This window comes from Mycteria americana, chromosome 3 (assembly GCF_035582795.1).
Source record: "Mycteria americana isolate JAX WOST 10 ecotype Jacksonville Zoo and Gardens chromosome 3, USCA_MyAme_1.0, whole genome shotgun sequence".
NCBI lineage: Eukaryota > Metazoa > Chordata > Aves > Ciconiiformes > Ciconiidae > Mycteria > Mycteria americana.
This window is the reverse complement of record NC_134367.1, coordinates 1,110,157-1,125,952: the sequence shown is the minus strand read 5'-3', so window position 1 is coordinate 1,125,952 and position 15,796 is coordinate 1,110,157. Positions and strand designations below refer to the sequence as shown.

Below are 15,796 nucleotides of genomic sequence, written 5' to 3'. Positions count from 1 at the left end.
GAGTTACCAGAACAGCCTCAAAAGCCTGTATTCGGATGGTTCATCAGGGCTCTGGAGCTCAAGGTGGGTCCTGGGCAGGTTCCAGAGCAGCTATCTCCCACTTCAGAAAGCAGACACCTGGTGCCACCTCAGAGCACACAGCCCCCAGGACAAACACCACAGAAACTGTCCCCAACATGTTTCAGGCAAGAGGAGGGAAAGAAAAAAGCCAGACTATTTTTTTTTTTCCCCTGATTTATTGTGGCTAACATCAGTGACGCTCATTTGTCAGAAGCAATTCACTAATTCTAATGATGTTTGGACATTGTGCAGCAAAATTCCTCCTCACAAACCAGGTCAGCCAACTCAGTGTGAGCCCGTTTCTGAAAACGGCTGTTGCTCCCTACAAGGCCCGATGAACTCCCGCCTCAGCCCACCAACCTCCAGTGCTTTACGTTTTCCTTATCTCCAAACTTAATTCTCTGTACACAGCTTTGGAATCATTCTTGTCCTCCTGAGGGAGAAATCTCGCTTACTGAAGAGTAACCCGTCTGATTTCTACTGTCAAGGACCCTGGAGAGACTAAGAGCCACATTAACTTTTATTCTCCCGGAAGTGGAATATTTCCTAGAGCGCGTTCATTAGTTGAAAATTACCAGCTGAGTAGCTAAAAGGTATTTACAAAGGCCACCAAAAATCCTTTCCGAGAAGGATTGTAGGTATGTTTTTATTAGTGCATTGAAATGGCATTGCCAGGCACAGGACGTACGAATACCCCCTCAGCAGTCCCTCGTCCCGTTACTGAGGGTAGAGCTCCACTATCATCGCGTGCCCCTGGAAGGAGAGAGAGAGAGAAAACGGTCACCGAAAGGACCCATTATTAGACACGCATTCATCGAATTCAGGAGATGCCCATCTCCCGACTGTCTTAAAATTAAAGGGGAGATGAAAATCCAGAGCCAATTCACGAAGAGGATTCTGCAGACGGTGGTTTGATGGCTTCAGGACAGCTCAGACGTGCTCCAGGCTGGCCAAGGCAGCAGAGTCCACCCCGACCAACGCATCAGGCCCTCCTGAGGGCCAAACTAGGAATTTGGGGTGGGGGCAACGTCGGGACCAGCGCCCTCAGCTGTGCTAGGTCCCTGCAGAACTGCCACCAGTCACTGCGACCCGAACCAGGGCTCCCACCCACAGCCTCAAGGGTTGTAGGAAGAGTCTCACCCCCACTTTTCTTGTAAAGATCTTTCTTCCCAGGATGAGAAGAATGATGCTCACAAACCACAATTTGGGAAGTCTTTGAGAGTCACCAAATGAAACCCCTAGAACACGGCAGAAATCTCTCCTTCCCTTTTCTACCATAGGGGCAGCGACGGGCTGCGGTCGCCATTGCCCAGGGACGATTCCGAGATGGGCTGGAGTCTCCAAAGCGGAGGAGGCGGAGGGAGCTGACTGAGCTGAGCTGCGATAAGGAGGGCGTTACGAACACCCAGTGCCACGGGACTTCAGAGGTGCCCCCAGAGCTGGTGTAACTGGACAGGATTTCACAGTACCAACAGGAGGAGAAATGTAATTAGTGCCAGCGTCATTACCTGCCCTCCTGCAGCACAGGCAGCAACCAGGCCGTATTGGCCTCCCTCCTTCTTCAATCTATGAGCAGCAGTAATTACTAGACGGCAGCCGGTGGCACCGAAAGGATGTCCCAGCGAGAGGGAGCCGCCCCAGTTATTGAACTTCTCCAGAGGAGGGGCTCCGACCTGCAGAACACACAGAGGGACACACAGTCACTTGTCTGGAAGGAGCCTGGCCTCACCACACCACCAACCCGACATGGGCAGCCTGGACCGCTGTGAAGCGTTCTTTGGCACGTACAAGAGCCTGCCGACAGCAGGAAAGGCTCTACTGCTTCCCCTGCAGCCAGACAGGCACACCCCGAGCTGTGAGAAGGCAGGCAGAAGGACCGAGCCTCTCCCACTGTTTTTAATTCCCTCCTCTCCAACTATTACTGTTATAGCTCTAGATCTCCACCTCCTGCTGACAACGGGAATGCCATCATTCCCAGAGAAACAGCTCAAATCGGGATTTGCTAACCCAGAGTTCAAGAAACATGGCTTCTCCTCACAGAACATAACAAGAGCCCTGCAACGTGGAATTCAATCAATCCTGAAGTTAAACTAAATTAAAGAGAAAAGCGTCCCGACTGTGTCTTACCTTTGACTTTCTGCCCATGTAGTTTTGTGCAAACCAGTCTGAATCCATCGCTTTCAGGTTCGCCAGTATCTGCCCCTGAAAAGGAGGGGAGGGCAATGTTAACAAGGATAACGGCGGACTTCGAGGAAAGCCTATGGACAGTGCTAGCAAATAGGAGCTATCTTGAGACTAGCTACAGCCACACAACTAACGCAGCCAGCTGAAAAAAGCATTTTACAGGATCAGCCCTGTTAACCAATGTTAGCTCAACCGCAGCTAGAAAAAGATGCTGTCCGATAACAGGCCACCTCGCCACAGTAACACATATCCCCAGCCCAATTAGCAGATGGGGTGCAGAAGCGGTTTCTTCCACACAAGGGTCTTGGGGAAGTAAGTTTTTTTGTTTGGTTGGGGTTTTTTTTTTGGTTTGGTTTGTTTTTTTTTTTTTACATATTATTTTAGAAGAATCGGTATTCCTTTGGTGACTTCAAGCAACATAAGCCACTCCTAGCATGGAGCCTGTCAGTGTAAAAATGTTATATATTTAAAATATATACAGTACTTGTATTTAGACATAAATGTAGAATTACACCTATCTACATTTAGTGAAGGTCTTCACAAGAGCTTTCACCAAGACGCAGACAGACGTCTACCGAATGGCATTTTACAGTTAGAGGCATCCTTAGCGTTCAGAGTACTTACAGCAAAAGCTTCGTGGAATTCAAACACATCGATATCAGCCATGGTTAGACCAGCCTTCTCTAGCACTTTGGGAGTAGCGTATGTCGGACTGAAGAAGAGTTAAGAAACAGAAGTCTTGCATGAATGTTTCCTCACATCATCGTCCCTTTTTCCACAGCAACCCACATTACATTCCTCCTCTCTGGGGTGCGTGGCACAGCTCCCTGCCTGTCCCACTCCAACTGAAACACAACCCCAGGTAACTACTGCTACTACCAACACGCCGAGATGCCCCCCAGCAAATCAGGGTGAATTTCTGCCACTGCTGCTCCCCCACGTTAGCCACCTGCCCCTGCTGAGTCACACCTCGCCCACTGGCTCTCGCACCTTTGCGAGAAGGCCTGAAGAGATGTAGTATCTCATGAGATACTTCCCAAAAACCAAACATGTAATGGCAAGTCAAGGCTGTGGTGCTAGTACGGATTGTCAGGGGATGCTCTTGATCATCACCACCTACCCCAGTAGCAGTTGATCCTTTGGGTCCTGGGACACGTACACGAAGTCCCTGCACAGGAGAAATGTTGTTAGTAATAGAAAGAGGAGAAGAAGGAAGCGAGAGCAGACTTCAGGGGCCACGTAGAGCAGTCCCTTTTTACCTTAGGTAGGCCTTCGGTTTGTATCCCATTGCCAGAGCCTTCTCCTCAGACATGAGCAGAATTGCTGAAGCCCCGTCCGTCTGAAACGGGCAGACAAACCCAGTGAGGTCACTGCCTGCAGAGCAAGCACACCCTGCGCACAACACGAGCCTGACAGCCCTCCCGCAGAGCAGCTGGCAAGAGAGGACCCGAATACAACCAGAGCTTCCAGGCCATCCCCCTATGATACGGGGCAGAGAACAAGTCTGCGTGATTGAGCTGGTGGATGGATGACCTCCGAGCGATGGCAGCGCACACACTGCTGAAGCACTTCCTGGCAGTCCAGACCCACAACTCCCCCTGGTTTCAAACAGGACAGAGGTGCCTAACTGCCCTGCCAGTCCTGAGGACAAGCTGGTTACCCCAAACACTCGCCTGTCCGCTCAGCTCCATCCCAAAACCAGAGTATAATTCTGGGATGACACAAGCCACAGGCTCAGCACGTTGCCAAAATGGACATCATGGCTTTGTCACATGGCCGCTCGTTTCTGGGGTAAGAGCCTAAGCTGGCCTACGGACCTGTGGCACAGAGCGTGCCAACAGTGTTTCGCTGTTCTAGCACCAAGGCTGTGGCACTACCAGGCTTTTTAAGTCCCCAAGAATGCTAAGGAGTAAATAGCATTGCTGCTGAAAAGAGCCTCAGCAGTAGTTACTTGCTGCCTTTGAAGTGCTCATCGCAAACTGTGGAACAGCCTTTTAAACACACAAGAACCTGTCAGGGCTGCGTGCAGGAACAAGACAGTCACCTCGAGCCCTCTGCGGGAGGCTTTCAGTGGCAATCACCTTCTACGGAGTCTCAGGAACTGGGGCTCAGATACACCTCACCGAATTTACACAACTACCTTAGACTGCAGCATCTAAAAAAGCTTCCTTAAAAGGAGCATATGCAGAAGAGAGCTCATCGTGGATGTGCTAGAGAAATTGCTCCTTCCCCTCTCTGGATTAAAGGGCAAACCTTAAAGGGACAAGTTTAGGCTAAAACTGCTAACTTCCAGACTTACAATATGATCAATCCCACCCTGGGACAGAATTTCTACACATGCCTTTGAATGACCAACCCTCACGAGGCAGCTACAGAAAAGCAAACAGGTAAGAAAGACCAAAACCTCAGGGGTTTAGTTACTGACTTTAAAATGAAACAATCCAGTACCCAAATTCACCAGATTATAATACAGCTCAAAGTTACCCTTGAAAAATCCAAAAGCAGGTGATATTACAAAGGAGACAACTCATTCCCACAGATTATACCAGCTTGATCTACGTGCCTACGGGAGGCAGAGGGGTTACCCGTCCGGTTTACCCTCTGGCTCAGAGAGTGATGGGAGCATGCGTTACCAGGAAGGAGGAGTTGGCAGCTGTGACAGTTCCGTACGGCTTGACAAAAGCCGGCTTCAGCTTGCCCATCTGCTCCATTGAGGAAGGACGGATCCCGTTATCTTTGGTAACCGTATCTTTGCCTGTTGATGAAAAAAGCATATTTAAACTAAGAAAGTCAGCAACATACGTGAATTTGCATATCAGGAGTCCGGGGGGGGGGCAGCAGAAAACTGTGCTTTTTATGACAAGTGGGAGGAAAAAAAAAAAAGGGGGGGAAATTCCATTCATGGCATCAGGATATTTAACATGGCTAAAAAAACAGCACTTAAAAATAGAAGCTACATTACTTTCTCTCTGAAGACTGCAAAAATAAAGCACTGCAGTCTATTTACTGTAAGAAAAAACTACCACATGGAAAACCCAGTTAATAAAAGAATTTAAATTCAGATTATAAAGCCTAAATTGGACAACTGAGCCTAAATCGGTACACACTGATGTGCCAAGTTTTGAGGAAGTAAGAGCACTGGGAAGAACTAAATATACGTATCTTCAACTATACTGACTCCTTAAATAAGCCAGTTAACAAAAAGTACCAGTTTTAGTATAAAGACTGTATGTAACTGTGGATCTATAAAAGTAAGGTCTCTCTAGGAAACTAACTACAGAGTAAAGTGCCCAAAATTAATAGCTACTCCAAAGCGTGCCCACTGGCTGAGGGAGGATGAGGGTGGAAATCAGGCCACAGAAAGGACAGCTTAAAGTTTCTCCCCAAACTGTTTCATATCTGAGCAATAACTGTGAGGCCTCGTGAGCTGGAGTCGGCCAAGCAGACCACATTTCAGCTCTTCCTATCCAGCACCTGATTCATCAGACCGGGATTTTATTGGGCTTTCTATTTGTTGTTCATAGCTTGAGGTATAAAAATGGCATTTTTCTTGCCTGACTGAAAGAGCAGGGGGATTCTTGTCCAACCGTTCTGATCTTCCTTGCTCCATCATCACATTAGCACGGATATGAGGTGGGTATGACAAAATTTAGATATGCAAGGATACCTTTATTTATTTAGATATGCATGTTTAGAAACATGCTCCTATGTCAGTAGTTTTCCAGGGAGAAACAGGCAGCACACCAATGAGTTAAAATCCGTATCAGATACACAAAACATGATGAATCTGACCCCAGTACTTCCCCTGCTTTTCTAAATAAAATATTTCTTTATCGAACTAGTACACGCTAGCAATGAAATGTGCGCTTTTACCTGGCACTTTGAAGGGTACCACATCAAGTAGCAAGCCTCCGTCCTGGGCTTTCTTGGCTAGCGTGTGTGAACGGAGGGCATACTCATCTTGCTCCAAACGGGAAACGGCAAAGGCAGCAGCCAAACGATCGGCAGAGTGCCCCATAGTCTCGCTGGTGGAAAACTCTGCCACAGCTGGGAGCTACAAAACAGAACAATCAAGTCGGCACACATAAACCCCTCTCCCTGGGCAGTTACACAAAGTTCAGAACTTCGTTAAGCCCTGCACAGTCAGGCAGTGAGGCCCTTCCGTTTATTAAGTAGAGCAGTTAATATTAGAGCTATGCAATTAACACATGGTAACCATACCAGAAGTGACTTGGTCAAACGTATTTGAGGAACATCAAAGATTTTAGAAAAAAAAAAAAAAAAGGATAAAAGTGAGATCCAGGCTGCTGCTTACTCAGGGGTTCAAGAACTGCATTGGATTGGCACATGCAGACAAAGCAGCTGCCTTGTCCTTTTAACAAGGACTCCCCTCTTGAGGGGTGACAGGACTTTTTGGGCCAAGGTGGAACACGTCCTGGGACCTTAAAACTCCTTGTCAAATACCTCCTCAAGCAAAACCAGAGACAGCAAGTGAGTTCAGCTTAGCTTTTATTCTGCCAGCAGCACACAGGAAATCCCTGCATGCTTTTAAGTCTGCAATTTTCATATCTTATTTAGACTTTGGATCTCATCTCTGCTGTATGTACACTGTGCTTTGCTACACTCACGCTAGCGGCAGCCAGCAGCACGGACGCACGCAGTTTTCTTGTGAAGAGCTCGGTGGTGGTAAGGAGGGAAGTGCTTTTCCTTCCCATCTCCACCTCCACCACCAATAATTCACCTCTCTCATGACCTCCAAGACAGAGAAGGGTGGCTTCCTCCACAGCAGACTCCTGACATTAACCAGCAGACCGCCGATTCTCATCGGGGCCCAAACATGGGAGCTGAACACATTCAGCACCTGGCAGGATGTGGCCGGGAGCAGTAACCATAAGGCGCATTTAAGATGCGTTAATCAAACAACAATTCTATTAATACACTGAGGATATTCCCCTCTGATATTAAGCATGTTCCTTCTATTACCTAGGAAACAAAAAAATTCTTCTGACCCTTTAGGACCCCTGCATAAGTTTTATATTTATGGGAAGAAGCTTCTGCTTTTGTAGTCTCCAGCAGAGTTTGTCTAGGAGTTGCAGAAGGAGAGGGAGGTTTTGCAATAGGTTAGGTTTACTGAAGACCAACATGTAAGAACACAAAGCAGAGAGTCGCGAATGCTATGAGATGCATTAATCAACTGCAGTTTTAGCCTAAAGCACAGAACAAGATCCGATAAAGGCGAGCCACCGGCAGCCACCTTACCCTTTTTAAATCCTCTCCATTGAGGCTAAAAAAATTACCTAAGCCAACTTGTTTTACACCTCCTTACACAACAGTTTAGCTTAAATATCTAAATGCCTGAAAAAAAATTACCTCAGGAGCAAAGTAGTCAGGGCGAATTTTGGAAATCAGGGAAAGCTTTTGGCCCAAGGTCTTGGCTCGGTTAAGAGTGAGCATAGTCTTCCTCATCTTCCTACTGTGACGAATGGGAACGTCTGACATTAACTCCACACCCCCCGCTACGATGACATCGCACTGTCCAGCTGCAATCATACCCACGCCTGCAGAACGAGACAGAGTTTTCCATGAGAGCTGTGGGGAGAAGTGACACTTACCCCATTAGTGCCTCAGATGCTACTACATTTTATTTCCTTCTCCAGCCTCTGGCTTTGGCCAAGTTATACAACACATGCTTAACAGAGACTGAGCAGGTTGAACAGACATTCTCTGAATCACACTAGTTTTGTAACTTTGCTTCCACTTCTCTTGGTCACACACAGCAGTTGGGAGAAGAATATCCCCAGTGATTCAGGACAGTAACTGGGTCTCAATTTTTTTGCTCTGTTTAGGCTAAGACAAAGATGAAAGTAGCCTGAAAGGCAGCAACTTCCTTATGGTGATGTAGTCTTTACCGCCCAAGCTAACAAGGACACTGAGCAGAGACTATCGCTGAATGCAAAGGGCATCCAGCTGCTGGCAGGTCTACAAGCAGACGCTCTATTCACATTATATTTTGTTGGTTTGAAAACTTTCCTTCCACTCATGAATTTCTTCAGATGCTTACTTATATTCACTAAGCAGTGCGAGTTAGATGAGGGACATGGAGGAGTTGCTAAACTCCTTCTCAAACCCACAGCTTGTTCTTCCAGCCAACATACCTGTGGTCATAGCCTGGTTTGAAGAAATGCAAGCCATGGTGACTGTATGGGCTGGAGTTTTGTCAGAGAAACCTGCTCCCAGTGCAGCCTATGAGCAACAAAGAATGACTGGTAAAACCTCCACCTTTTGCTCCACAGGGTCAGACCTACCTTCTGCCCAGAAACACCCCTTTGCAGACTAAGCTGAAAACATGTACATCGAGTTTGCATTCAGCCAATTACTGCAGCAGCTCTTCCCCCTCCCCGGACTCTGGGAACAGGAGGAGACGGCAGCTGCCCAGCTGCCAGGGCTCTCAGTCACGTTATGCAGACAGTCACTGGCCCCCCATTAATAAAGGGACAAACTAATCACACACCTCACAATTTCAAAAGAGCTTCCAACTACTTGACATCATCTTTGCTTCACCTTATTTACAAAGGCGGCACGTGAAAGGAATTATTTAGACCCCTCGGTACGAGGCACAGTGACTTGCTTTACACAGAACAGAAAACACTTCCCGTAGTTCAGAACGCAGCATCTCATTTGACCCAGCTGAGAGCACGGCCTCCCATCACGGAAGAACTGCTCGCAGCAAGACCTTCCCTAGTTGAGACGTGGCCAACTAGTTTAAAGTTCAGCAGTTGTTCCCAAGTTAAAATTACACCGCAGCCTCATCTGACTGGCAGGTGACCAAAGCAAGTATTTGCATATACAAGGCTAAAACGGCCGATGGAACTGGAGAGCCTCATAACCTCCTAAGTCTTTCCAGCCCAGGTTACGTCATGGTTTTGCCCAGTCGCAGAGAACAACATCAGAGGCTCCAGGTTACAGAAAAATCACATGCTGCCTCTGTAACATTACTTCAGTGGACCAGCTTCTTTCTGTGTATAATACGTGAATTGTGTTTTCCGACTCCAGAAAAAAGGACAGCTAAGCTACTCCATTTCAAATCATTCCAAAGCTGCATCGGATCAGCCAACTAAAATAAATAAATACCACAGCAGAGCAATCTATCACAGCATGCTCTGGTCCTCTCAAGTTCTTCGGACAAGCCCGCATTTGAGCCCAACTGGTAGTTAGAGCTGAGCGATCAGCAATTCTTCTTTCAGGGAAGAATCAAGTAGAGGCTTCACAGCATTAAAATGCACTTGATCTATGACAGATTTCAACAGGAGGCAGAGTCCCATACAGCTATTTGACAGACAATACTGCACAGCTAGTTCATACTCTCAAATCACGTTTAAATAAACCATAATACTGGATTTTTTTTTGTTTGCAAGTGCTTGTCATCTTCATACTAGTTGCAGAAATCAGATGCACAAGGGAAATGCCGCACGTAACCCACCTCTCTGGCAACATTACTTGTTTTCACCTCCTGGATAACTGTGCCATAAACAATGTAATCAACAACATCCCTTGGGACGCTGGTCCGGTTCAGCAACCCCCTAAGGAGAAGATCAAAACAGAGTTTGCACCATGTAAGCAATAACCTTGTCACAGTCCTCAAACATCCTCTTTCCACCAGCTTGGCTGGAGAACAAAGCAACAATGGAGCCACTATTGAGGGCCGTCTTCTGCCCCTAGTTCAGAAGAAATCTTGTGGGCATAAGTACTTAATGAAAAGTGTAATCGACTACGGACTGCAAATAATCATGGTGATAATATCACTATAAATGATTACATAATTTCATGAAAGCAACTGCTCTACACCCCACCCCAACCCCAAAACGGTTGTTAGTATCTTCCCCAGTTTGGAGTATTCTGACATCAAAATTAACGGAAGAGGGCCTTAACAGATGACAAAGCCAATCACCTTCAGTGGAGGAACATGTAAAACTTCAATAAAGACACACAGAAAATAAGCAGTGTGTTTTCACAGTTCATTAGAAAACATACTGCATAATCTGCCAGGACATCCTGACAAACAGGCCACCACAGCGAATCCCATTGCAGGTAGTGATTTAAGGCCTCTGGGATTCAAACGTGGTTTCATGCACTACAAAGCACCAAATAAAAATGAAACTAAAGGCACCTCAGTCAACAACTTCTCTTCCGCAGCACACTAAAACCCTCTCACCGTCCAGGACACAGCCCTCACGCACAACTAACACACTGCCTGTCAACCAAATTAGCCTGCCTTGGCTAAACATGGCATTCAGATTTGGCATGTCCGCACCCAACCTCACGGTCTTTCCTTGGGCCTTGAAATCCCCTTTCCCCCCTGATAAAGCCTTCTCTCTTTTCAACAGCTCTTTGCCCAGCCTCTCAACAAAACAAACACACTGCCAATGGCCTACAGCTTCTGTCAAATCACTGCAGAATGGAAGGGACAGGCAAGATGACAGCTTGTTAGTCTTGTTGCCGCTTAGTTTTCTCTGCATTGCCCAGATTGTTTCTCCCACGAATTGCAAGCACACCTCAACAGTAGCTATGATCTCTGTATTTAGAAAACTACAGTCAGAATTCAAATTAACTAAAATTTGTCGAACAGGACAACAATGCAATCTCTGTGTAACAATACACTTTAACGCAAGCTTATCATAAACCCTACTGCTTAAGCCACCTAACTAAGGTGGTGGACCACAAAAAATGAAGCACCTGGATCGTATTGTTCAGAGACAAAGCTAGAGCCCTGGCTGTTGTAGCCACTGTACCAACACTGGGAACCCAGCAGTTCAACAAGAGAGCTTTCTGGGCTCTTCTAGTATTCAGTTTACTTACTGCAACGCTGCTCTTGCTAAGTCATGTGGCATAAGATCCGCATACCTGGAAGTTAAAGAAGAGAGGCAGAAACTTAGGAGTATCAGAAACCGATACAGACATCTACTTCACTGTAAGCGCACATCAGCAGCAAAGAACCAGTGACATATCAGGAATGCTCCACTGCATTTATAACCAAACATTTTACACCCCAGGTTGTGAAGACCATCTGTGTATGGGTCAGCACACAACCGCTGTACTAAAAACACTGAGAAGCAGCAGTACCAGAATAAAGAAATCCCCTATCCATCCTAACTAAGAGTTAGGCCTGGTCCTAATTCAGCTGTGAATTTGGTGGCACAACAGTCTAGGAAGAAGAGTCTACAGCAGATCCTCTGCACCTGTCCTGCTAGTTTTGTGAAACTCGTTGCTTTATCTGCTACAGATTCACCAACAGCTTCCTCTAGGCATGCAGCATAAATCCTCATTCTTCTCAGAATTCATATACATGGACAATCTTCTTTAAACCATGTTTTTTCATTAGGTAAGCCAGAATAACTGTAGCAGCCTAACTCATTGCCACTTCAGTACTTTTAGGCATAAGAATAACTACATGAAAATGAACAAGCCAGCCAACTTTTTTTCACAGAAAGATTCTACTATTAACCAAGTCAGCATGTATTTTCTTCTTATTTTATACTTACGAGGTGCCAGACTGCAAAAATGGAATACGGACACCTTCTACCACAACAATGTTCTTCACGCCACTTTTGGCTAAGGTCTTCTTACTCTTAGGCTGGACTGCTGAGAGAGGAGTGATGTTAACAAGAATACCAGCAAGCTTAAAGTAAGACCCAGTAAAAACTACTAGAAAACTAGGGAAATTGTTCTCTTTTGGTGCATAAGTCAAAAGCAGAGTAGGTGGGATACCTGAGCTGTAATCTTGTCTCTCTCTGGCTAATTATGTGATCTGTGAGAAATGATTTAACAACTCAGCACGTCCCCCATCAGCAGAGAGATTCATTGACAGCTACACTGAGGCACTGGTAGAGCTGAGAACAAAGGCACATAACTCCTAGTCTCTGTTACCACTGACAAGAATGCTGCAGGAAGAGACACCTCTCAAACTGCTGCACAGCTCCCAATATGAACGACGCAGAGCAAATTCAAAGCCTGAGTAAGATCTCATACGGTCTCTCGCTTGGGGAGCGGCAAGGACTGCACACAGCAACCCACCTTCCACAGTAACTGCCTACGTATGTGCTCTTACTGCACAGTAAAGGTGAGATAATTCAAGGTAAATCAAAACACAGTTCAAGAAGTCAACTAACTTTCACTCCCACAGGAAAGCAGTAGCAAGAAGAGCGCATATAGTTGCTGTGGGTAACTTGCTACTTCTCCGTAAGGTGTCCGAGCACCTCAGGTTCAAGACAAAGCATGTCATGATACAGTATCGTTCAGCAGGCCCCTGTCAGAGCTCTTCTGGAATGATGATTAACAAAGAGTTCAATGAGAATTTCCTAATGCAATCAGGCCTGCAAATCTTAATGGGCACATACAGCAGCATGGGGCAGCTCCTTTTACAAGCAGGAAAAGGACAAAGACAGGTAAAAGCAGATTAAATCCAGCTAAATACCATGCTCAAGTGCAAGCAGCAGTATGAAACTCCAGCACTGCTCTTGGGTTATCTAAGGCTCTCTGCGCAAAGCCAAGGAGACGAGGGGGAGCTGCTGCCTAGGCCGGTTTCCAAAATCCAGGCAGCTGAAACCATTAGTCACCTGAGCAACCCCCCACAATGATCCCAGAACGCCAGATCACCCCGACTGCTCGCTAAGGGCCACAGCTAAAAACCCACATAACTGCGTGCTCAGCGGCTCCACCGAGACCTGAGCCTCTTACTGGTCTCACTGGACTTCACAGCTAATCCCACAAGCTTCTCCTTGTCAGGGACAATCCCCTCCCCTCTGAGGAAACGATCTGGTTATGCCCGGACAGCTTATAAACCCCGAGTTTAGCCTCTCTGTTTAGATTCTAGAAATAGCAATCTATCAGGTGACGATGGGGTGTGAGCTCTGGACTGGGCATAGCTGCTGGGAGCGAGGGGCATGCAGAGGTTGAGAGGGCTCTGCTGCGAACAGCATCGTTTTACTGTAGTTTTACTTGTCTGTGGCTTTTGAGGGGCACTCAGACTAAAGCTGTCTGCACTGCGTTTCTGAGATTTATGTCGAATGAGACTCTGGAAAAGGGAGGCGGCTTCAAAAACAGTCTTCGATAGCACAGACCCCCTGAGATTCCCGGTGTTCTCACTCTACCTGCGGCTTGTAACTGTGAAGAGCAGCTGAGCGATCGAGCAACTGAAAAACAAGAAATGAAAAAATAGGGTCTGTCAAACCTGAAATGTTAAAAACATTTCTAGTTTCTGTAAGAACTGTTAAAAAAATAAGATAATGTCATAGTACAACAACTGCACCTGAACAACCGAGGTATTTTTTAGTTTACTCTGTTCATAAAAACGACACAGTTCATGTTACCCGCTAACATGAGATTCCTCCCACATCTGATGTGGGAAGGGACAAATATGGCAACAATGGAATTAGTTATTTAAAAAAACCCATTGTCATCTTTTTTAAGATAACAATGGAACAGAGACTCAGATACAAGCATCCATTCCAAACCCAACACTTAAACCAGAACTTTACAACCTACCAATTCAAGCTTTTAACAAATGTAAAGACACTTACAGACCCTGGCAGCCCATGCTGAGGAAGCAGGGAGGTTTCTGATGGCGTGGGTCAGCATGGAACTCATTTTGATACCTAGAGAGGTGGAGAAAGGCTGATATTAGTCCAATCTGGTCTATTCGGAACAATTTCAAGGTAAGCGATCTGCCTGCTTCACACAGAGCCAAAAAAGCAAAGAAACGCAAGACGCTCCAAGGGCAGCAGCACAGAGAATTACTTCCTATTACACTTTTTGAACACCACTGAACACACGAGGAGTCTGGCTTATGACTGCGGCCTGCAAATGTTCCTGTAAATAAACACTCGTCTCCCCAGTGACCCAGCACCATACTCACAGCAGCCAGCGCAGTTTTCGATTCCCCTCCCAATAACTGTTCCACCACTTCCCCACTGGAAAATTGTCCCAGCGCCCAGCCAGTCTCGCTGCCAGCATGACTCTCCTTGGCGCAATTTCATGCTGCTACCCCTCATTTTAACCATTGACGCTAACGTCAGTAATTTCTGTTGCCTATCCCCATGGGAAGCAGAACAAGATGGCATCCGCTACCCCAAAAACTTCCTCTGTAGCTTTCCCAAAGCTCATTCCAAACCATGGTTTCCCTACAAACAAATCCTCATCTGCAGTTTTTATTGTCCAGGGCAAAAAACGGTCCTTGCAGCTCCAGCTCTTCGGCTGCTTCACAGCAACATTCACCTTATCCTGTCACGCTTTTAGTGTTCAAGCGAAAAGCACTCTTTCTCCCAAATACACACATTTTCCCTAGAGCGTTAGAGAAATGCTTGCAGTCCCAAGCCCAGCCCATGCAGGTACTGCAGCTCCCTACAGCTTCTCAAAACCCAGCGTAAGCTGCCAGCCACCCCTTTCCACATTTACATCTCACACCCTACAGCTCCGCACCTACAACATGCCACGCAGCGTTCCTCGTTCCCCAGCCCGCTCCAGCTACGCTGGCATCCCACAAACCAAACCTAGACTCCTCATGTCAGTAAAGGTCCAGAAAACAAACCTCCTCTCCGGCATCTTTCTCCGCATCGCCCCTCTGCAACAGCGCTCTTCCCCCATCTGTGCCGAGCTCCCTCTCCACACCTGATGGAGACTTTTCCCCAAATCTTCCCTGCCCAACTGACAAAATCGGTACCCAAACCAGACCCACGCCTTGCGCGCTGCGCAGCCGCTCTCCCCGGAACGTACCCGCTGCCCTGACTGGCCTCACCCCCACAACACGCACTATCCCCATGTTTTCAGAGGTCAGCACCCCAAGTCACGCACACAAATCAATCTCCTTGCCCAAAGCTCCTTCCAGAGCCTGCAGCACCCACCCGGCTTCCACAGCAGCCCCTGCTCCCCGTCCCCTCTCCCCACACAACACCCCGACCCTCGTACACACCGCAGCACCTTCCACAGGCAACGTGAAACGCACATTACAGGTAACGTGAAACCAGTACATTTCACAGGTACCGTGAAACACACGTTACAGGTAACGTGAAACCAGTACATTTCACAGGTACCGTGAAACACACGTTACAGGTAACGTGAAACCAGTACATTTCACGGGTACCGTGAAACACGCACTCGCAGGCCCCACACCCACCCCGTGTGCTCACAGCGCACACAAGCTGCACCCCCCCACCGCTCCACACCCGCTCCTCACCCCACAGACACCACGCACCCACTCGGCCGCACACACGGCCCCCCACCCCCCCTCAAGTACACACTCACGGGGCCGCACGCACCCCCCCCCCCCGCCATGCCCCTCACGTAACACCGCAACTCACCGCCCGCCACCCCTCCTCCTCCACCCGGGACGGACGGACCGACCCCCACCCGCCGCCGCCGCCTCCCTGACACCTCAGCAGCCCCCAGGCCGCCTCCCGGGCCCCTCCGCCGCCCCCCCAAGCCGGCCCCGCACCTCCGCCCGGGCTCAGCACCGCCCCGCACTGCCGCCACCGCCGCCCGCCGCCCCGCCACTCAGGAA

The 15,796-nt window shown here is 47.7% G+C and overlaps 1 protein-coding gene across 3 annotated transcripts; it reads right to left on the bottom strand.

The window, feature by feature from the left end:
* Window positions 1-586: 586 nt before the first annotated feature.
* Window positions 587-15,790, bottom strand: HADHB (hydroxyacyl-CoA dehydrogenase trifunctional multienzyme complex subunit beta). Of its 3 annotated transcripts, none has more exons than XM_075497587.1 (16): window positions 15,731-15,790; window positions 13,821-13,895; window positions 13,392-13,433; window positions 11,784-11,883; window positions 11,101-11,145; window positions 9,725-9,824; window positions 8,400-8,487; window positions 7,615-7,802; window positions 6,118-6,298; window positions 4,878-4,999; window positions 3,504-3,583; window positions 3,365-3,412; window positions 2,869-2,956; window positions 2,188-2,262; window positions 1,569-1,733; window positions 587-813 (listed from the first exon to the last, which is right to left on the bottom strand). In XM_075497587.1, exons 2-16 carry the CDS (start codon window positions 13,885-13,887, stop codon window positions 778-780), a joined length of 1,425 nt encoding a protein of 474 aa, XP_075353702.1. In that variant the 5' UTR covers window positions 13,888-13,895; window positions 15,731-15,790; the 3' UTR covers window positions 587-777. The 3 variants fall into 3 exon arrangements, with proteins under 3 accessions (XP_075353702.1, XP_075353703.1, XP_075353704.1); XM_075497588.1 differs by having other exon boundaries at window positions 11,784-11,880; XM_075497589.1 differs by lacking the exon at window positions 15,731-15,790.
* Between the last annotated feature and the right edge of the window lie 6 nt (window positions 15,791-15,796).